We start from the raw sequence: 23,941 nt of genomic DNA, 5'->3' as shown, positions 1-23,941 counted from the left end.
CAGGTATTTGGGGCAATCCCAGGTATTTACATAGACTGGGCGAAGAAGAACTTGAGAGCAGCCCTGCGCAGAAGGACTTGGGGGTCCTGATGGACGAGAAGCTGGACATGAGCTGGCAAGTGCGTGCTTGCAGCCCAGAAGGCCAACTATGTCCTGGGCTGTGTTAAAAAAGGGGTGGCCAGCAGGGAGAGGGCGGTGATTGTGCCCCTCTACTCTACTCTACTCTTGTGAGACCCCACCTGGAATGTTGCGTGAAGGCCTAGGGCCCCCAGCACAAGAAGGATGTGGAGCTCTTGGAACACATCCAGAGGAGGGCCACTAAGATGATCAGATGGCTAGAGCACCTCTCCTGTGCAGAAAGGTTGAGGGAACTGGGCTTGTTTGGCTTGGAGAAGAGAAGGCTCTGGGGAGACCTCATTGCAGCCTTCCAGTACTTGACGAGAGTGTATAAACAGGAGGGGCAATGCCTGCTTACATGTGTTGATAGTGATAGGACAAGGGAGAATGGTTTTAAACTAAGACAGGGGAGATTTAGGTTAGAAATTAGGAGGAATTTTTTCAGTCAGAGGGTGGTGAGGCACTGGAACAGGTTGCCCAGAGAGGTTGTGGGTGCCCCATCCCTGGAGGCATTCAAGGCCAGGCTCGATGCAGCCTGCTCTAGTAGTTGGCAGCCCTGCCCAGAGCAGGGGAGTTGAAACTAGATGATCTTTAAGGTCCTTTTCAACCCAGGCCTTTCTATCCTTCTATGATTCTACTGACCAAGCTTTAGCAAATCTTTTATTTTAATGAAAATTTTAAGGAATTCTTCCTGTAAAGGTCAATGAGCATGCAGATTGTTAACTTAATCTGCTGACACTGGCAAAGCTTGTGTTTGAACTATCTAAATAATGATGTCATTAGTTTGTAACTCACAGAAGTCCTACGCCAAGGGCTGACAAACATTTGAACAAAAATTATGTTGCGAAGACACCACCTTGCTCAGGTGTTTTAACATGGGTTACAGCACTTCCACAACTAAATTATCATGTTTTCCCTGAATCTGTATCAGGCAAACAAAGAGAAAATCCCCAGCAATAAACAGTTGGTTATGCTTTGTGTTGGCAGTCACAAAATTCATAATCCTCAAGGTTACCTAAATTAAAAAAAAATGCACAGCATGTCATACTTTATGCCATTTCACATATGTTCCACTAAGATTGAAACTGTCAGCTCTGGCCAAGACCTAGGTGAGAAAACGTGCTTACAGATTACACCTTTTCTAGTTGGTCCTTTCAAAACAGGGTTGCAGAACAAAGGATAAAGGAAAGTTCTTTGTATTCATTTTGGAGCTAAAGTATGCCAAGTTTTCAAGGCAGTAAAGACTTTAGATGAAATCTTATGAATGACACAGATACCATTGGTGTTTCATCTCACATGATGAACTGTAAGAAGGTAATGAGAGAGCAGTACGAGGCCACCTTTTTAGCACCTTGGCTGCAGCAGCTTGAAGGGTCTGAGACAAGTGTGACCCTGGTAGGTAACCATGACTCAAGAGTCTAACTTCATGTGTAGTTAGCACATAGGCACCAAACGTGGAATGAACAGTGACTTGGACGACTGTTTCTTCTCTTTATGCAGTTCTCTCACACTAAGGCCAGGAGAAGATGGAAAATCTGTTCTTCCCCCCTTATTTTATAGCAATAGGCCTACAAGGCATGCTTTTGCTGTGAGGGTCACCATGCTCTGAAATCTGTTAACTTGGTTAAAAATAGAACAAATCTGTTAGTCATCTGCAAGCTTTTGCAAGTGAGTGCTACCCTGAGGCTACAGAAACAAGATGAAAGCGAGAGTACTGGGAGATGTACATGCATTGGAGTAACTGTTTCAGGCCCTCTAAAAGCTGAAACTCAGTGGTTTAACTCAGTATTTGGAAGGACACCTTTACAGCCAAGGGGCTAGAAAACGTTTCTTTTTAATGAAGGGTTGGATTCCACACAGCATGCATATGTCGTTCATGACACATAAATAAATAACACAGGCTGAATCTGGATTCCTGTTACTTCTCATTTATATGGTACTTTGCATAATAATATAACAGTGTTAGTAAGAACTCTGTAGGAATTGAAAAGAAAATAATAAATGGTAATTCCATGAGTGAAAAGCTACCTTGGTAGGAGACCTGGTGCTGCTGGCGGAGTCATTCCAAATTCCACATATCTCTGTCAGAAGAGTGAAAACAAATGAATTAAAATCAAAATGTGTACCCTGGGAAGTCCACTGTCAGCCTTTTAAGTGATGAATTGCAGAGATCACTAAGCATTTATATGTGATTGGACTGCAACCTTAACAGCTTGGTTCTACAAACCCCGTGGCATAAGAAGGCCTGGGAAGCACTGTTACAGTGGGACAGCAGTCTCTTCTGTCTTTACGTACCTTAAAAACCTCTCAGAAATGCTTTTTCTCATCTGCAGATCAAGCAGTGCTCCAATGTCTGTTTAGCTTAAAACTTTCAGCAAGCTAAGCTTTGCATTTGCAAACTGTTTTAAACCTCCAACAAGCATCAGACTGCAACAGTGATACCACAGGGCTCAAACTCAAGAGTCCACTGGGGTTTTGAAACTCAATTGTTGTGGAACTCAAGATGACCTGAAATATTACCTGTGTGTGTCTCAGTGCTCCACAAAACACAAAGAACTACACATAGAAATACTTCTTCCCTACCCCTCACATTCTGAAAGCATTTGGATGTCCTGCTGGAAAACATGATCTAAGAACAGTACAGTCTTTTTTCATTTTCAAAATACATACTAGCATATGTATTAAAAAAAAAAAAAAAAGTACTCTTGGACATAGCAAAGTTGATCTGTTTAAGATCATAACTGAGATGATCAGAAAAACTATCCTAGAGAAGAACTCCTATTTTCTCTTGTGGTTGGGTTGGGAAAAAGAAAAAAGAATACAGAAGATCACCATATTATGATGGCCATTTCAAGACTCTCCTGGATCCAGAAACTATTCTGCATTTGTGGTAAGCCCTGACAGAAAGGGCGAAACAACAGTGATCACGGCTCAACTGGTGCTAACTGCCTGCCCAGAAAAGCCTTTCACATTGCATCACTCACATTAAATGGGATGTTTACTGCCTGAGTTGGACCATAAGGTGATCCCCATTGGGTGCAAGTGGTTCCCCTCCCTGCTCGAGCAGGAGTGTTGTTTACCGGCTGTCCTGCAGAGACCCCAGGTGGTGTGACGGCTGTGGAATTGGCCGCTTGGCTGCTGGGAGCCACCAGGGCAAAGGCGTCATCCAGCAACGAGTGCATGGTCTGCCGAGCCTCTTCTATGGATGGCTGCGGTGGGACGTACTGGGAGACTGGGTGGGAAGGCAAGCCGGGGAACTTCCCCAGATCTGCTGAAGATGATGTCTGAGGATCAGGAGGCAAATCTGGATCAGACTGGAGAAAACAGAAAGAAGGTGAAGGGCAGGCAGACAGGAGATCTCATCAGCCAGCTTCCAAGCCCCCGCAGGCCTTAGGTCTGACCAATATTCCCTTTGTCAGACTCAGAACGAGATAAAGTGCACAACTGCCAGGACTGAACAAAATCCGTCCCTTACCCTCCCTGCTTCTGCACGTACAGACATGACACCAGCTGTTCAAATGCTTCATTCATGCGATCTGAAATACCCTGATCTCAGGTAAGGCAGAAATGCTCTGCACAGTAGTTACTTGGGTATAACAGAAATCATGCAGCTTGCACGCACGTTTGTAAAGGCACACAGTGAGCATTTACTCCACCCGGAAAAAAGACAATCAGCTCTGTCTGTATCTCTGAAAACTGCATTTTTTTGCAGTTCCAAGAAATTAATTCAGTCTTTAGCTTACAACTGACCACATCTTCAGTAATATTAAATAATTATTGCCCTCTAGAAAAACACACAAAAGGAGCTGTTAAGCAGGGGTTAGCTGCATGCAACTTGAACTTGGGTGCATCACCTGAACAGGATTCACCTAAGTGCTTCATAGCAGCAATACCGGAGGCATGCATTGCAATTACTACCTGAGATGTTACCACATGGGCTTGTTGTTTATCAGTAACAGGAAATTAAACGAGCTTTGCAGCAGCAGACCTATTATCAAAGCTCACTCTTGCCACTGCATGCCGACTGCAAAATCAGTCATAAAGATGCAAAAGCCTCTGCTTCATCAGGAGCTTAGTATTCTGAGTACTGTTTCACTACAGATGCCAAAGGGGCTGAGCTTACTGTGTGACAAGTCTTAATTAAATAGCTTCAGATGATAATTCATTCTGCTGCAGCCTGGCATTAAAATCATCGCACTCTTGTTTGAATACAGAGGGAAACCACAGAAATCAACATTGTAGCCACTTGACTGTATATGCAGCTAATGGTGAAATTCTTAAAATTAAACTATCTTTCAAGATGAACACTGTCCAGAGGTTCTTAATATTGGCATTAGCCTTAATGAAATCTGTTTAGAAGTGGTTAAAGATGCCTAAATACAGTTTATGACATGGATATGACTGAAAAGAAGCATTCTCCAGCGTCTGCCATTTTAAAACAGGAAACAAAATTAATTTTCATGACATTGTACTGGAATTGTTTTAAGTTACTGCAGTACAAAGACATGTTACTCTTTCATTAATAATTAATTCACATATTTTAAATGCGATAAAATTTCTCATTAAAAGAGCCAAGTCTTTCACTTTCTGAGAGCTAAGGATAAAATTTTCAGTAACACACAAATACATAACATCTAGCAAATTGTACTAGGGTGAAGCTATGTTCAACTTACTGTGGAACATGCCAAACATGCTTTCATGTTCATAATAGCAGCATTAATGAAAACAAGGTTTTAGTTCTTGGCTTCTTCAATATCAAGGAATACTTGGCAGAATTTCACTACCTCGTACTGACATATTGCCAGTGAAGTCCTTGTTTCACTTTGATTTACATGTTAATTACACACATCTGAAATTAGTCACACAGAACACAGACAGAAGGCTAAAAACCTTCCCATGTCACAAATGTCATTACAATGATCAGAACCCTCCTGTCATTCAAGAGACATACATACAATATATGCAGAGTTATTGACTCCTGGAGGTCGTTTGTATGTCCCATCACTATCAGTTGTGATTAGCCTGTCCTTTTCCGCATCAATGGGACTACCGTTTATCTGATGTCGCCGGCGCTGCTTGGGAGAACGTTTCGCACGAGAGCTTAATATGAAGAAAACAAAAAGGCAAAGAGAGAAAAAACAACAAAAACAAAAGTAATCACATTATTTTTGTACTTCATTCTCATCCTACTCAATGTTGTACTTCTCTGTCCATTCACGTTTCATGTCTCTCTTCCTTTTCCCAGCTTTTTATCCCAGTCCCATTAGCTAGTCTCAAATCTCTTTCCTCAAGCTTCTCCTAATACCACTATCACTGCCATAGCATCTGTCTTCCAAACCATCCCCACTCCTCACTCAAGCTCTCTCCAGTGTCACCTCCTTTCCACATCTATCTTTTAAGCCTCCCCTACTGCCTCCCCACACCTTCCAGACCAATGTCTGATGTACTTGCAGTAGCAGAACAGACTATTACCACCAGGGTCCTATGATTGGCATGTTGTGGTTAACTCTACTATAGCAACCAGCTGAAGAACACACAGAGCTGGGAAAAAAAATACTTTCCTTCATAGTAGAAGCCGTCACAGGGTACCAGCACTCTGGAAACAAAGTTCCACTATCCATAAGCCTTAAACAGAGCCCAGAGAAGACCTCCTCTGGAAATAAGAGCCCAGGAAGGTAGCTCTGTGAGGCTAACAAACACACTTCATTTTCTAAAAGGAATGTGTATAAGGTAATTTCTTGTAAAAGAAATCTGAAAACAAAACATACTGACATACTGAAACAAAAATGTTTAGAACCACTCCAATCTTTTCAGCTAGCCAACTCAAATTCAGCTGAAGATCAAAATGATTTTAAGCTCTAAAAGTTCAGAAGTACAGGTAGTTTGAACTCTGAACCTAAAAGAAAATTGTACTTTCCTGTCTTTGAAACCCCTACCTCTTCCTGGGTTCTATGAAGACAGTAGGCACACTGCCTCCAGGGTCCAAGATCTTGTCAATCTGCATCTGTGCCTTGCGATATATTCTGTGTTGTTCTTTGGAGTCAACCACCACCACATCATCCACCACTGGAAATTCATAGTGCCCTTTGCGCTTGGCGCGAAGACGAATCTTATTGCGGTGATGCTCGATCTCAGATTTATGCCTTAGGGCTGTCTGTATCTAAAAGGAGGAGGAAAATAAATCAACTGCATTTTTATGTGTAGTTTTTGCAAGCAGAGCTTTTTGCTGCTTTTCTGTAAACCTCTCCTTCTCACCTCACTGTCTGACCCTGTCACCCTCAAAATCTCTGACAGATTAAAATATACCACACAAACTATAAACACATTTTTTCTTAGATGTCTCCCCAGGTATATATACATAATGTGATCGCTGGCTCAGCATGTTCAATTAGAAACAGGTAGCAATTTCTTAATAAATGGCAAAAGAAACACAAAGAAGTTGTGCCATTTGCTAGAAGTGACACCACTCTAAGAAAATAAGATTAATCAATACAAGCTACATTTGCTTATCAGAGATATTTGATCAATACTGTTCAAGTCTGCCAACCATTCCCTTTAATGACATTCATCATGTAAGGAGCAAGAATTTAAAGAGCTATCTGACCTCTCTGTTGAGCATGAGAAGTTACTGCTAGCTATAGAGAAAAGAAGCAGCAACACTAGAGCCCAGGTGCCTGGTTGGATGTGGTGTTCTCAGCTCTATGGTGACTTTCAGGATAAGCTTTTATGCCTCTCCCACCTTTTTTCAAGTTTCCTGGAGTGCATCTCATCATCTGAGGAAAGCCATCACAAACCACACTTGTACGTCCTCGCCCAACACTCACTGAAATGATTGTCATTAATGGAAAAGACCTGGGCCGCAGTTCAGGCCACAACAAGTGCTCTGTGCTGGACTTACTTGGGAACACATCAGCAGCAGTAAATTAAAAACCAAATAAACTAATTTTTGTGGCTTCTCCAATGAAAATCCCCAGAAGACATAACAGGGACACAAGCCAGACTTACTCTTCACATTTAGTTAGAATTAGTCTTCTGCCAACATAATCAAACTTCTATTTTGGGGACCCTCTTTGACTATGCATACTACATATATACATTTACCTCTCTTCTGTAAGGTCCTGAGAAACACAGTACTTTAACACAATTAAGTTAAAGTTTTAATCAGTTTTCTACTCTGAATTATGGGAAGATGCCATCTTACACCCCATACAAAAAACAGGACCCACACATAGAGAGTAATGTCAGGCAGTAGATGACGTGGTTTTACAGCACATTACTAATGTCCCAGGCACGTTCTTATTCTGTTTACAGTAACACGAGCCTCGGAAAAGGCAGGAAGTTTCTGAATGTTCACCAGCTAATAAACACATCTTAAGTTGGAAACAATTAATGTGCTGCAAATTCACACCCTAGAATGTCCTGAAATAACTTGCTTGTATAACCCACAACCTGAGTTGCTCAAAAGCCAAAAGAATGGTGCAGAATGAAACCCAAGGTGGGCTAGGCGTTCCAACTCTTACACTACGCTCACAAATCATGTCCTGCTGGCTCGGAAAAGAATGATAACATAAGGTATGCTGCCAATTTGGCTCCTTTCTTACTGTTTAAATTTTGGTTTAGGCAGTGCTTAAAACAGATCTGGTTATCTCTAGGTATGGAAACAAGATTATTCCTGTAACTTGCTAAAATTCCACTCCTTGGGAAATAATGAGGAAGTCCTGACAACAAGAAAGAAACTGGACCCTTCTCACTTCCCACTTTGCTGAGCATGTATTCTTCCACAGACATTCAAAGCACTTAACAGATACCTCTTTATTAATTTTGTTGGTCTCTGCCACTCGATCGGAAAGCACAGAATTCTGAATTGGAGGTGCTGCCATCGGCTGCATAGCGATCAGCTGGATCTTGCTTGGGACCCGTCTGCTTGCATCTGAGGAACGTGACATCCTATCCACATGTTCAAAGATCGAGGCTGAGGAGTGCTGCTCATTTCCACTGCTGGTCTGAGGAGGTCCTGAATTACCAGAACAAATACAGAGTAAAGCGGTGCTGCTAGAGTTATCTCAGTCAAACGTCAAGCTCTACAGATCCTTTGCTATGAGACTTTGAGATATTTCACATCTGTGTTTAATTAGTCCTTTAGGTCTTCCAGCTGATTCACATTTAGCATACAAGAAGTTGGCCCAGTAGTTTGTAATGTATAAACATTTTCCCACTGCATCTCCAGAAGGTGAGCTGTCATTCTTTATTTCTGTAAATCAAGCTTTTGGCATTTGCAAATCCTCAAAGTCTCAATCCACTTTGGTCCATAAAAGGCTGTTCAAGTACATACTGCTAATGGTTCCTCTTATCAGTACTTATGGAGATGCAAATTCCTCTATGGAGTTTAAAAGAGCAGCAAGAGATGTCACACGGCAAATGCAGTTATTAAGTGATAGAAGGACCAATATATCAACTAAAAAAAAAAAGACTTAAAACATGACACAAAGCACAAAGAATTTTACAGATATTTTACTGATTAAAGCTCTTAAGCACTGTGTTTTTCTTTGTGAGAGGATAAACATTGTACATACTAATGTGCAAGCTGTACAAAAATTGCCATGTTGTAATTTTTGAAGGGGTCATATGGACTCAACTATGAATGCCAGATGACATGATGGAGACAATACACGTTGAAAGTTACAGCCCTGGTCCAGCAAATGTCTAATCACTTCAGTAGGAATGGGTTGCCTCCCTCAGAGACTTGAAATCTGTAGGATCACCCCAGAGGTTTGCAGTTAAGCACATAAAACACATTTACGTTTTTTTTTTTTCAGGAGCTATGCCTACAATGTGAACCATTACATGGACTGGGCTTGCAAAAACTACTGAAGACTTCAAAAGTAAGAATTTACTTTTAGGTTAGAGGTTAGGTGTTAGGTGTTAGGTTAGAGGTTGGACTCGATGATCTTGAGGTCTCTTCCAACCTAGAAATTCTGTGATTCTGTGAATTTACTTTGTCTGTATGGTAACACAGCAAATTCTCAAATTAACACAGCAAATTCTCCAACCTAGAAATTCTGTGATTCTGTGATTCTGTGAATTTACTTTGTCTGTATGGTAACACAGCAAATTCTCAAATTATTAAACTGTTTTCCTCCACAAAATATAATTGGAGGTTACAATCTGTGACTCTTCCTCTGGATGAACACAATGGAGTAGAGGGACACGGTCCCACATCCTTGCATGGACTTCTAGTAACAGGCTGTGGTTCTTAGATTCAAATCAGAACAAAGAGTACAAATGTACTTTCAATTGATGATCAACCCAACTCAACTCCAACAGAATAGAAGGAAAAGAAAATAGCCACTGCTATAATGCATTGGCAACACTTGCTGCTAATGAAGCATAGGGTTTAGAAGAGGACTGAATGATATCATCTTCTGCAGAAGACCACAGCAGGTTATTTGCTCACAGAATCACCTAGGTTGGAAGAGACCTCCAAGATCACTGAGTCCAACCTCTGACCTAACACTAATGAGACCTCCACTAAACCATATCACTAAGCTCTACATCTAAACGTCTTTTAAAGACCTCCAGGGATGGTGACTCAACCACTTCCCTGGGCAGCCCATTCCAATGCCTGACAACCCTTTTGGTAAAGAAGTTTTTCCTAATATCCAACCTAAACCTCCCCTGGTGCAACTTTAGCCCACCCCCCCCCCAAAAAAGAAGCACTCACACAACCCCTGAGAATCGGCATGTTCGTGGTGTTTAGTGGCTCCGAGCTAATGCTTGCGATGGAGCCTGAGCAATGAGTAAGGGGCTCGCCGGGCACTCCTGCAATGCTGTTGGTGCTCTCAGATAGCAGAGCACAAAGACACGCTGCAGTAGTCCCAGCTCTGTTCTGGCAGAGGTGGATCCACTTCCATCCATTCCTCCACATCTGGTGGATCCAGCTCCATGGGCTCCATGGTGCTGGGCAGAAGGCTTAGCCAGTCCGTGCTTGGGACTGCCCAAACAGGATGCTTTCCAACAGGAATGTTCTCAGGCCAGGGTGCTGAACCGGGGGGTTGTCCAGTCCCCCTCCTCAGTCCCATGCCACTGTTGGCTGGATTTTCATGCATGGGTCCAACAGTGCTGTCTGGTTTATGGCCATTACTGGGTCCCGCACTGTGCTCCAGACTATGGGCATGCCTCTGCTTCCCGTGGCTCTCTGATGCTCCCACCTTCACCCCACATCACTGTTGGCAAGGCCCAGGCCCCCTGTCGCTGGGTGTTTGAGGGACCGGCTTGTTCCCTGCATCATTGTGGTGCCAGTGATACCGCCTGTATCTGTCTGTGGGCTGGGCACCAGAGGTCTTTGGGCACCGGTGCTATCCTTCCGCCCACGACACCTCTCCTTCCTTCTTGGTGCTTCACCAGACTGCATGGCTGTCCTCGCACACCAAGAGGCCTGCTGCTCGCCTCGCTCTTCTGGACTTCTTCCTGCCACACAAGCTGGCAGTCAGAGGGCCGAGATGCTCAGTGAGTGGTGGACCAGCTTCAGGGGCAAGTTTTATAGGGCCCGGGGCAGTGGTGGCCACTGCGATGGAGTGGCCCACACATGGCCAAAGGCAGCTGTGTTGGGAGCAGCCTGGAAGATGCCCTCACCTGGACAAGGAGGAGGGTTGGGGAGTCTGAGGGACCCTTTTCTGGGGCTGGCTCCCCATGTCATTTGGCTTGCCAGAGAGAAAGGCTGCCCCTTGGCCACAGGGACTGCCCTGCACCTCACATCCTGTGCCCTGGGTTTATTTTTAACAGTTTTTTAGGTAATTTCATTCTGTTCTTTATGGAAAAGAACAGAAGCAAGGTGCATCTTCAGCCCTAATACCCATGTGTGCTTTGTGCTCCTTTACTTCCCTCTCCTAGCACAAAGAGGGATCAGGAGACAGAAGGAATGGTACATTATATTCACGCTACATTACTTTCAGCTGGAAAACAATCTGCCCGCACACTAATCAAAATTCTTGTTTTTCAAATTTCTCAGACTTGATCAATGCATTGTCAAATATACATGTTTATAATCTGAATGCATCACTTAAAAGTGTGACTTTCCTATACATGTGTCCTTAAAGAGAAGTCAGAGTTCCACTCAAGATTTGTCCCCTAAACTTTCTGCAAGGCACAGAACCTAAATGAAATATATTTACCCCTCTTTTGTGGCTACCTATATGATCTTTACCATTTGTCATCTCCACAATCATTAATGGGCCCCATCTTCATGCATTTCTTAGAAGCATGCAAACATCACCTCCCACAGAGGCGCAACGTATATTGAGCAGTTAGTGCAAGTCCCAGATCAGAGTAATCATCCTCCTTTCCCATTTTCCCCACATATTTATCATTTTTCTAATGTTTACAGTCTAACAGCAGTTCTCAAAACTTACTGACCTCCAACATAAAATGTTATGTTTATTTTCATCCCATTTGGGTAGCAGGGTCCAGTATATTAAATTACCCTAAGCACCCACTCTGAACCTTTTTCATTTCATTCATAATCTACCATATTGCACAAATAAACAAGTGGAAAACTGGGAATCGCACAGTGCTGCATACATACAATGAAAGGGGAGACTGCTTCAAACTCAATACACGAATTAGATCCTTTAAAAGTTTTGAAAGAGTGAATGATTTCTTATTTCAAATTATTTATATTAAGCTATTGTTCATAGTTAGAAAATCTTCCTTATACAGCTAGTAGATTGCACCATCTGAAACTTCCATCCTGGACTAGACAGCTGAAGCTGACAAATAATGAAGAGGAACTGAATCCCAAATAATGGGCAAAACAGGTTTAAACAACTAGTTCATATAGGTCACATGTCAGGATCAATGTTTCCTGGATTGAAACTGCTAATTAAACTGAAATGTCAGGGAAATTAATTGCTCTGTAGGAAGCTATGTTTTCAAATGAAAAACAATGCAGTGGGAGACTGAAGAAGGCAGGAGACAGAACCAAGGTGCATAAAGTTTAACCCAAAATCACAAGAAGTCAGTCTTATCAGACTCTCACTGATCCACTAGTATTTGAATCATTACGTACTTTCAGATCTTCACACAGTTTATTTGCATCCCAGAAAATTATGTCTCTCATTAGTCTGTACTACAAACCCAACAATGCGAAGTATCATAGCCAGCTTTACACCCATCCCCACCTAATACTGTAAGATGGAAATTGCTGTTAGAGACCACTGTCCTTGATTTATCACCAGATATGGTATGCACTATCAAGACAGTGCCAGCTTTCTCCTGTCCCGCCTTTACTACGTCTCAGTTCTGAGCAATGAAACACTATTTCACAGGAAAACGCTTGAGCTTCTTTGCAAGTAGCCCATGTTTGTCTCAGTAAAGAGGCTAACTAACAATATCAGTAGCTTGTTTATACCAAGCTAAGTTTCAGGACCAACAGCTGCCACCCTTCACAGGGAGGGTATTTTCCTCAATAATTGGAAAGAATTTGAAGGAAATTAGAAAAATGTGCTTGTATAGCCTATATTGTATGGCTATAATTTGTGTTTTTGAGAACTCTTTATATATCAATAGCTCAAAAGCAATTTTGTTTTGTTTTTTTTTAGACTCGGGCAAGAAATCCTTCTATGCTTAAGATATAATTACAGCTACCCCAACACCTCTATCCATACTCACACTCAACTACCAGCTCTGGTTACTTACCCACTCTATTTGCTCCTGACAACATAAAGGAAAAAAGAAGAGATAACACAGTAATTACTACAAATAATTCAGCTGGAATGGCAACTGGAAAAAAAACACAGCAGTAAGATAGTTGTGTTTACTTTTGAATTAAATGCATGAACTTGGACCCAACTGCCAAGCCTCAGCTGCACAAAAAGAGAGATGGATCTGTCATTTAAATGACACGTAGGCCTCTACAAAGGGGCCAATTCTGAACACTAAAAATAGCATGATTACCAAATCATTGGTACCATGATCACCATTTCTGAATACTAAAAATACTGTGATTACCAAACAAGAGGCACCAGATGATGAAGAAATAGTATATTTGATCAAGTAAAGGCATCATAGGTAAAAAGGATAGTTTCCACACATTATTCTTGCTGTCTTTGTTAGATAATTTGGACACGGTTATATATGATATTTCCACAGCAAAAGGACTTGCTAAACCTTATGTAAATTTTTAATACAGATGAAAAACAGGAAGACAAAAATGGAGTCCCCAGGTAAGACGAAAGAGTACAGCACTAAATCAGGGCAAAAGAATTGAAGTCAGATAGGCTGTAGCACAACATAAAACAAGCAGCTGGCCTGAGATAACCTCTGTCATAACATAATTGTTTTTCTATGTATTTACTTACGCATGATTTCTAGTCTGTAGTGCAAACCTAAGGCACTGAAAATATACATACCAACAGTATGGTATCTCTTCATAAATTGCATAATGTACGTTGCTTGCTGAATGTTCACATCTATTAGGAAGTTTAACTTTCTAGCCACACTAGCACATCTTTCACTTTGTCTTGCACACCACAATCATAGAGCAAAGCCTGGTCCATCACCATGGCTCTTCCAGGAGTAGTGCACATTATGAAAATCTAAGAATCAGATACTATCTAACTTGCCATTTAAGCAGCTAAGGCCTAGCATTTTATATAAAGTGACTGTCTTACATATTCCTCTAAATCTCATTTCTTCAACATGAGCATAAGTTGAAGAATGTCTACTATGATCTGAATTTCTCTGGCATTGCATTCCCCAGTAATCATCTTTATATTTCAGTTGGTATGTCATAGAATATGTGGAAACACATTCAGTATACCAAAAGAGAGTGCTCCTAATACGTATTTTCTTCTTAGTTTCTGCTGCTAACAAGGCCACATGTATTAAGAACAGATGGATATATCGTAGAATGGTTTGGGTTGGAAAGAACATTAAAGATCTTGTTCACCAGTTTCTTTTGTCAGTATTGGAATTTTCTCTAGGAAAGCCATTGTAATTTAAGCCAAAGATCTGGTAACTAAAAGCTCAAGCAAGGATCAAGTCATTAATATCCAAAAAGCTCTCAAAAACAACACTCTGTGTAGGCACAGTTAACCACAGACTTTTAAACAGGAAAATAATTTAAAAAGATATTTTAATTAATAAAATGAAAGTAATCTTGCAGTGTTTCATCAACTTTTAAATGGAGAACTGAATATATCTTAGAAACCTCAGAATGTATCTCATGGATCCTCCAAGGAAAACAATGACATTTTACATGGTAAGAAGATGATTCTTTACCAAAAAAAAAATAAATAAAATGCTGTTGTTGATGGATTAGCTCTGTATTTTCCTCTTTCTAAAGCATAATCATGAAGGCATCTTGAAAAAGGGATCTTATGGTGTAGTTTCTTCTGTTGAAACTGAAGATCTACACATACATTTCATTCCAGCAAGCTTTTGTACTTAAGGGCTTAACAGCAGTGAACCTTCTTTCCTCTACTCTCCCGCATAACCCTAGCAAACCTCTTTCCATTTAGGCATAACTGTAGTGGCTACGTTGGTAACAATCTTGCAGGCAGTTACATTGTTAGTAAAGGTCACAAAACAGAAAAATTAATTGTGGAATATGAGTCCAGAGAAGTTATATCACTAGAGTAACTCTTCAACCTACCTGACTAATGCACTGCTAGTTAAAAAAAAGTAACTCACCCTTCTTCGCTCCTCTGCGTGGTTTACCCTCATTTGCAGTTGACGGTCTTGCAGTTTCCTCTCCTGTCTCTCTCCCGCTGGATTGTTCACTTGCTGTGGAGTCAGCATCTGATGGTGAAACTCTGCCACAAACATTAAAAAACAAACAAAACAACATGTAACATAAGTTTGTAATGGGATACAGTTCTCACATGCAAAGAATCCTGTGTTAATACATCTTGTGAAGACTGCTAATATTTTCCTCTGTTTATAAGTACATTTATAATAAATTATCATATTTAGACATTCATTGTTGTTGCGTGTGAAAACCAACTGCAACAGGACTCACACATGACAAGATTATTAAGTAAACTTTCCTTTAAAATTAACTTCAAGAAAACACTGAATGAGTAAGTAGCAAGTTTACTTTTCAGACAGAAAGGAATTATATTAGCAAGGAGAAAACTACATAGGTAATTATTTTAATATTCAGACTTGCTAACTTGGTGTTATCTTGCTAATGCTACAAGTCCATGTGCATATTTTCCTGCCTACTTAAACAGAGTTAAACAAGTACCACTTTTACATATATTTATCCCATGCAGTCATTAGAGCCTTAAAAACCCTTGTTACCTACAAATTATACAATCTCAGAAACATACCAAAAAATGTGACTTTCCCCTAAAGAAATTATTCAGATAGCATAAAAACAGCAAAAACATGGGGCATATGCTACTGCCCAGCTAGCACCAAAGCCTGTCTTTCACGTGGGATTAGCATTTGTGATAATTTCTCTAGTGACTTTATCTTGTGAACATTCATAGTCTACTCCTTCACTGATTTACTTACACTGTGCACCAGTCTGTGTATTAACCTTGTTAAGTGCAAGATTTGCTTGAGCTAGATGTATATCAGCACTAGCAACTGGAGCTCTCAGCTAAACGTCAACCACTGTAGAGCACACAAACTAAGATAACTACAGCCAGCCAGACAAGTTAATAGAAAGTTAAATCTACTGCTTCCAGCAGGCAATGTTCTGAATTCATCTCCCCATTTTTCTACTCATAATGAAACGCTGTATTTCATTTCTTTTTGCAGTACTGCAATATTAGCAAGTCACATCCCAATAAAAATATTAGCAAGGATAAAAGGAGAAATGGTTCTCAATGAGCTTACAGATCTGCACCACTGCATCTTTTACTCTTTTCTAAGGTGGAATAGATGGGTAGAGCTTTCTCCTCCATCATCTTTGTCATGGTTCAGCGAACAGTGTAAGAGTCCTGTTTCCAGATACGCTACTGATTTTGTTTCACCTCATTGTGCCTTGTTTTCCTTCATGCTTTCTTCAGTCTATCTAAATTATCAATAAATGTATCATAGGAAACGTACAATAGTGTCAAACCCATGACAGCCATTTTTAAGTTCTGCAGAGTACACGGTTTTATCTTTTCAAGCCAAAAACCAGGTCCAACTCTCAGCTGGGGACTAGAGATGCTGTGCTTTCTGATCCCCACTGTTTTTCTTGTTCACTGCCTTTTACTGATACGGAGTGTGTACTCACATCCCCACTGTATTTACTGGCATGCGGTGTACAATCCTGAATTGCACTGCGATGAAGTGAGTCCTGTATTTTCTTACAAAACAGAAAACAGCTAAAAACAATACATCATACTATCTTTCACATTTCAAATTCTCCCTCAGGAAATAAGTGTTTTAAAACTAAAGCTGACATGGGTACGTCAGCACGTAATGGAGATGATGATAACACCTCCATAGTTAAGCCTAAAGAGAGGTTTGCTCTTAAGGGTGAACAAGAGAGGGGTAGAAAACTCTTTTTTTGAAATCAGTTTAAAGTGTTTGAATTTAGAAACTTAAAAAAAAAAACAAACACCTTTGTTCCAAATTTGATCATCAATTTATTATTGTCTTCAGGGGAAGCATTACAATGTTGGCTTCCAAAAATTTTCCCTACTTCATTTTCTGAATTATTCTAGATGAAATACAGTAACAACCTCAAGTTTAAATTTGTTTCTTATATGCATATGAACATAGACACTTTCCCATCCCCCTGATTATCATCTCTGTCTTAAGCCACTTTCGAGATTTTACAAAGAAATACAGGAACAGTTGTCCTTCTGATTTATATTAATTTATTTAAGCTACACCAAAACAAGTTAGCTAAACTTTTTTTTTTTTTTTTTTTTTTTTAATTATTTTCCAATGTTGCCCTCCTTCCACTGTGCCACTTGTAGTCCATTGCTTGCAAAGCTTCTATGGAGTTAGGAAGACCCATTCAGCACCTTGGAAGGTGGAAATTGAGCTGTATGAAACTTATGTGGGGAAGATGAAGCCAGGACCTTAGGGCAACTGGAGCTTTAGCACAGGTTGAGGTGAGGAGCAAACTGTTCCACAGAGCTGCAGCTCAGGAAGAACCACCATTAGTTTCTCTCTAAACTCATTCAGCACTGCCTTTGTTTTTCTTCCACAGTTAAGATTTTCTCCTCAGGGCTGCACTTCTTTTCTACCTATTGCCTTCCCACTTAGCCTTTTTTTTTATTATTATTATTATAAATGCACATATCCTTCTTTATTGCTAAGCTGTTACAGCTCCTATCCTAAAAATGCAGTCCTTTCTAGCTAGGGATGACTACAAAGAGAACATACCAGAAAGCACACACTTTTTGTTTCCAGTACACTTCTAACGAATTGACTCTAACCAACCCAGTTGTGACCTAAGCACCCCTCTCAACTGGGCATGTTGCCATTAAGAGAAATATAGACCCCAAATTCTCACAACTTCATGATAAACATAAGCTGGGATAAAGACAGATGAGTAGAAAATGCAGGTCCTGGAGCTCTGGAACAGAGTTCTGTCAACTAAATTTGCGCTAAAAGTATAGTAAACAGCAGTCATCTTCCACAGTTTGTTTTTTCTCTGGGAACTGACCTCCCTCTGTGTCGGACAGTCTTTGAAGGCTTTGAGGAAGTCTTGGACTTGGGGCTGGGCACATCTCCATTTTCAGATGGGGTAGTGTCCTTAATAGGTCCTGGTAAAGGAGCTGGCTCGTGGATAATCAGGACATCATCTTTATTGTGCTGGCCCAGATGCTGCTTAGCAAAATCAAAGCCTTTCACACTTGGGGCTTGTAGCTGTGAGAGAATAAAGACACACACACACAAAAAACAAACAACAAAGAGTGACAATGAATACAAAAGCTTTGGTTAAGATCCGTAAACAACTGCTATTAGTAGGAAGGTTAGGATACAGTAGGCTCAGAAGTGAACGTAAGAGCTGTACAGAAAAGAAAAATAAAAAACCCCTCATAATTCTGTCATCTTACTTCAGTAGACGATAGCTTAAAACCCTAAATCAGGACATTTCATGAAAAAAACGTTGCTTCTGCATCTCCTTTTTCCAGCTATTTCTTCAGATGCAATCATTGCGTGAGAAGTTTCTTGGGTAATTGAGGGTGGAAGGCTGTAGACACCAGCATACCAGATGAAATGGTTACCCCATTGACACATCACCTTTCTATCTGTTTCAGTCACAATGATCAAGGATAGTTTAAAAAATTTGAATAATATATTGTTGCTGATATTCCTCATTTTGAACACCCCAAATCTGGAAGTGTTCACGCAAACAGCTAGTTCATCTGAAGGGAGAGAAACATATTATAGATCAGAGTTATAGGAAAGCCTGGCAATGACTTTTCAGCCAGCATGGATGCCTCTGGAAAAGTATCCCAAATCTAGCTCTTAGGAACATCATACTGAGTAGAGAGAAAAATATATAAAAGGCTTTCCAGTTTAGAGAATTTAAACATTCATCCTAGAGATCTTATTAGGGAGCCATGGTTTCTATGAGTGTCTTGCTTGAGAAGACACAGAATCACGCCTTCCACTTTCATAACTATTTTTAAAGTCATCGACATTGTCGATGACTTGATTCAGACTTAATTGAATCAAGTTTTTGAGCTCTCCTACAAATTTGGGGGGCTTTGAAGTAATCAGAAATTCTGAGAAACTTAGACAAAGCTTTTCTTTGAGTCCTACTCAATTCTTAAGTAGTTTGGAAGTTAAAAGTGGAAAGAAATCTTGACAACTCCAATTTTCAAAGTGCAAGCACACACACGCACTGCACAGCATACGCACAAAACCCTCTGTGTTCCTAGAGCTGATTTCTTCCAAAGTGAAGCATGTGTTGGAGTGTGTTTATGGGTGCGTCAGGTTCCAGATGTTTAAATGAACCCCCTTTCATAAAGCTTGGCGTGCCAACACAGCTAACTACCGACTTGTCTGATACCATGCCAAAGATAAGCTTGCCTAAGGAATATACTGAAACAATCTCTCCAAAATATTTTTTCAGTAAGCAAACATTTTCCAAATGGCTCTTAGAACAGTTGTAGTAAAAGAGCAAACTGCCTGTTTAGACCAGTAGATGGCAATAAAAGCCCTCCTGTTAAATCGAATATCTGAATGGTTGAGGTTTTCAAGTTCATACCAGAAGTCATCAACAAATTCAAATTTTCCTTTTTTTTTTTTTTTTTTAAGAGATCTCATAACTCCATGTCTCATTTTTAAAATAATTCTGAGGTAGACGTTTTCATTTCCACTGTCAGAATTATGGTGCTGCCTTGAAGCACCTTGATAACTTGGACCTTCCCCTCAGTTACCCCGTCTCCACCTCTGATGTCTTTATGATGTTTGAAGACATTCCTGTGTATGACATGCTCCCTTTGAACCACTTCAACAGTTTTCCTTCTTCTAATCCTTTCATAGTGCACTCTTGCGCCTATACAATCCTGCTACTGATCACCAACTACCACTTCATGTGTTTTGCTACATTCCTGTCCCCCGCCCCAAGCCCCCTTAGATCCACAGACAATGAGACTTCAGCATGTTCTGGGCACAATTCTTGCACAAAAATCCCTTTCTTAAGCACCCTCAAACCGACCTGCAAAGTTACCCCTCCTTTTGTAACAGTGTGATGGGTGAGGTGGGCAGGGATGACTAAAAGGACAAACATTCCAGTTATATTGGAATTATTAATATGGCTTTATTGAGATTACTGCCTCTCAAGCATGCATTTCAACATACCTTAGACTTAACTCTAATGTAGGGTTTTTAAACCCTTGGGGAGTAAAGCAATGTGTAAAAATAGACATTTTTAACCTTTTAACTTTGACTGAATATTCCTATTCCTTGTTGCAGTCTAACTTTTGTCTAAGCAGAGCTATGGAAACAGATATATTTATGGGTATGTGTATGTACATCACAGCATATGTATGCACACATGCTTATCTGCAGACAGACCACATAGAAGTTGTATTAAAATGCTGTTAGTATTGCAAAGGCAAGCACTCATGCTTCAAGACAGGTAAACCGTCTGAACAATCAGCACCTGTATCCTCTCATGCATAGACACTGCAGTAGAGACTTGTGTTAAATATAAAGTTATTTCTTCCATAGGATCCCTCTTGCTCTCTCCCACCCTGCTGGATTGTTGTCATAGGCTGGGCTTTCAAGTTGGCCAGAAGGTAAGAACATTATTCGTAGAACCAGGACACCGACTTCATTTTATGCAAAAGTTGGTAAACACGTAGTGAATGAAGGATGGATGCAGAAAGGATGAATTCTTCTATTACATCTGCAAATAGAGTGGCTGAGATTTTGCCAGTGGATTTCATAGATACTTGTTGGCAGAGGACTGGCAGGAGTCAGGTGTCATCTCTTCTATCCAAAGCCTCAAGAAAAGCTCTCCCCAGACACTGCAGAACCTGTGGCTCTATCTTCCTAAGGCTGCAGCTAGTTAACTCATCCTCATCTGGTTTTATCCTTCCTTGCCAGGCAGAATCAGTCCCTCCATCCCACCTTCTTGCCCCTCTCTCCCTTCCTTTAACTTGCCTCCTAACAACCTAACACAGAAAAAACCCTATAGTTTTTAAGGTACAGCTCCAGAGCTTATATACACTGAGCAGGTGGAATTGTATGAGAATTTACCTGGTAAACTACTAACAAGTCTCTGTCAATCACATGCATTTTCACAGAGGTTTATAGCTTAGTCAGAAATGGGCAATTCTCCACAAATTGAATCAGCAAAAACGTCTCCTTCACACAAAACAATCCCTGGTCTTAATTCCTTTCCTACCTTGCACCCTCAAAGGCTGAGAACATATGCTAAAGCTTCTCCACAACTGTTTTTAATAGTGTTTTCTCCATATTTTTTTTTCTATTAACCTTGTTCTTTGAAAGAACAAGCTCTCATCTTCTTAAAAAAATCATGAAACTGAGACTGGAATGCAAAGCTTCTGCCTGAATGATTCAAAGTCTTGTAAAGCCCTGTACAGCTAAATAATATTAGTAGATACATCCTACCAAAAAAAGCCTGAAGTTGGCACTACCAGCTCCAACCAATATATGAACAGCATGAAAGACTGTATGCACACGTGTACGTGCATATGTATGAAAAACTTGAGTTACAAAAACACAGTGTGAAAAAACATGTATATAAAACATGATACATGATACCTGACAATATAAATGACTATACTTGCTTCACAAGTAGATATGGAGTGTTTTGTTTTGTTTTTTTTAATAACACCTATCACTTGGAGAAGTAGAAATATCAACATGATTACTAATGCAGAAACAATGCCAACAGAAACCCACTTCATCTTCAAAAAAATCTACACTTCATGGTCTACATTAGGCCATGGCAACATTAGGACTAACTTGAGAACTGATACTAACCAAAAACTATATTTTCAGTGACAAGCGTGACAACTCTGCTTTCTACATGACTAGACAGTCAGATCACCGGGTCTCAGTGGAATGAATGAACAGTGCTGTTCCAGGCTGAAAATGTTTCCAACATTTTCCTAACCATGGCATGCCACCTGCCGTGTTTTTCTTCCTTTTCTTTATAGCCAGTTGTAGAGTGTTACAGGCTGGACCTCTGCTCATCTTAGCACAGGTAGTGAGAATACCATTTATGGATCAGTCATCTACTACACATAAATTAATCGCCACCACAGAAGGAATACAATCTCTTTTCAAGAGAGTCCACACTTGTGCCAGCACCGCTATCTGCACAGGTGCTGAAACTGAACCTCTTTTTATCAGTCTCAAGTGCCTTTACTTACTCAAGTGCTTAAGACTGCATGTTACCAGTACTAGCAGAGATCTCTTGCTTTAAATGTAAGTTGTTAGAGAAGGCTTTCATTTGCTGTATTTTTATACATTTGTGAAAGGGGAAAATAAACAACTCTGAAGGTTACCACTAAAACGAACTTGTCTGCGCTAATGCATTATTAAGGCTTTGTATAACAATAAAAATGCAGTGCCTGCTGAAATCCAAGGGGAAGATGATTTCAAATTTTCAAGTCAAGACGGTGTTTTAATTGTATTGCTAGATACCAAATGAAAGAAAAAATTGGAGCTCAATTCACAGAACAATCAAATGATTTCTACAGAAGCCTACAAAGTCTGTGCACCTTCGTCAAGGCTTACTGCTTGAAAACTGCTAATAGTTTCAGTACTGTTCAAAATACAGAAAGATATTGCTGCCAAGATACTGCTTTCCTAGAGGCAGATACACACCACGAATGTCAACAATCTGTTTTATCAAGAAAGCAAAGACTACACATACAGGTCAGTGAATAATTTCAGCAGAAAGCAGTAGAGAAGAAATACTCTTTACTCACTTTTCTTCTTGTAGTTCCTCTAATTAAAGCCATGTGCTTTATTTTTTATTTATTTATTTTTTAAACGTTTGTTTGGAGTAGTAGCAGCATTTGAATTTGGACATAAAATGAAGAATAATACACCAAGACAATTTTCTATTGATTTTCTCCTACAAGATTACCTTGTTCCTTGTAGAGATAGAAACACTGAGCAGAGGCTATTAAAATACATTTCTAAGGAAACAAAGATGCTAAGCATGATTTCAAAAATAGAATTTGAGTGTTGGCACATAATATCTGAACAGGACTGGAATCCCTGTAAAGAAGTCCTGATGACTTATATAGCCTTAGTAAAATACAAGCACATGAAATGTTACAAAAATGACAGGATAAAGAAACTACAGAAAAAAATGTTTTCAAATCTATTTAAATGCAGCAAGGAAGAGGGAATCGGTATTCTTAACACTAATATGGGTTGAAGATGTAAATAAGCAGTCTGATCTAGTGTTGTTTAAAGCTATTAAACATCGCAAACTTCCTTCTACAATCAAAGATGAACAGCACCAAATGCTTCTCTGTATTCCCAGGGCACTATACCATAGGGTAGTGTGAATTCACTGTAGTAATTGCATTACTCTCATGATACACCAGTAATTATAATTATTTGCATTGCTTGCTAGAGTCTTCTTAACTTTTTTTTTTTTTTTTTACTCTGCTTCTACTACTCTATCCAAGATATGGACTACTATTTCCTCCAACAGCGATCATTCATCCATACTGTCTGCAGTAACTATTCCTTCAGATACTTAAAATATCTATCAATTTACCAATAAACAAGAACTTAGAAATACTGAAGTCTGTTCACCTTTCTCATTCAGTCTCATCTTCCTATTCAGCTCATTCTTTTCATATCATTCCCATTCGCTATGCACATACGTATATATGCTCCATCTTTTGCTTATATTGCTCCCCTTCAACATAAAATCATTTTGCATCACAGCCATGTATTGTCTGGAAAGTATGAATACAAATTATATATGCAATTCAACAACAATAATGGACATCTGAATCAAGGCACAGTAACTCATTGATCAATAAAACACATTAGAAGATCATACAGAAGAGTTCTTTCTTTATTGCCTCCCTGAAAATACTGAGAGAAAACCCATTTGTATTTCAAGGTCTTTTTGTGCTGTTCACACAATTTACCTATAAAATATAAAATACATGATGAAACTAACTTGTGCCATAAGCACAAATTCTTTCTTGGCCTTTAAAAAATATTAAGCATCACTGGGAAATGTTTAGAGATCGCTCATTGCTCCTGGTTGGTTTATGACTTTTGTTTTAAAACTAGTTAAAAAGGTTTCTAAATAGATTTAAATACCTTCACGTGATAACCATTGATCTCCGTATAAGAAGGGTTTGTATACTGGCAGTTCAATATATAATCTCTTATATGGGATACTCTCTTG

At 39.9% G+C, this 23,941-nt stretch overlaps 1 protein-coding gene across 4 annotated transcripts in view; it reads right to left on the bottom strand.

Annotated features, from left to right (window-relative positions):
- Positions 1 to 23,941, bottom strand: part of KIAA1549 (KIAA1549 ortholog) — a 138,033-nt gene that overhangs the window by 10,514 nt on the left and 103,578 nt on the right. For 2 of the 4 annotated variants that reach the window (XM_072038779.1, XM_072038775.1), the window contains exons 11-17: positions 17,732 to 17,934; positions 14,806 to 14,927; positions 7,926 to 8,131; positions 6,054 to 6,277; positions 5,073 to 5,217; positions 3,102 to 3,431; positions 2,146 to 2,198 (exon numbers count right to left, since the gene is read on the bottom strand). In XM_072038779.1, the coding sequence (XP_071894880.1) occupies positions 2,146 to 2,198; positions 3,102 to 3,431; positions 5,073 to 5,217; positions 6,054 to 6,277; positions 7,926 to 8,131; positions 14,806 to 14,927; positions 17,732 to 17,934 (1,283 nt within the window). Of the gene's footprint in view, positions 1 to 2,145; positions 2,199 to 3,101; positions 3,432 to 5,068; positions 5,218 to 6,053; positions 6,278 to 7,925; positions 8,132 to 14,805; positions 14,928 to 17,731; positions 17,935 to 23,941 lie in introns of those variants that run through there. The other 2 variants (XM_027449068.3, XM_072038783.1) reach the window with 2 other exon arrangements.

Source organism: Anas platyrhynchos, chromosome 1 (assembly GCF_047663525.1).
Source record: "Anas platyrhynchos isolate ZD024472 breed Pekin duck chromosome 1, IASCAAS_PekinDuck_T2T, whole genome shotgun sequence".
Classification (NCBI taxonomy): domain Eukaryota; kingdom Metazoa; phylum Chordata; class Aves; order Anseriformes; family Anatidae; genus Anas; species Anas platyrhynchos.
Note: the sequence above shows the minus strand (reverse complement) of the source record. Positions and strands in the feature narration are given on the sequence as shown.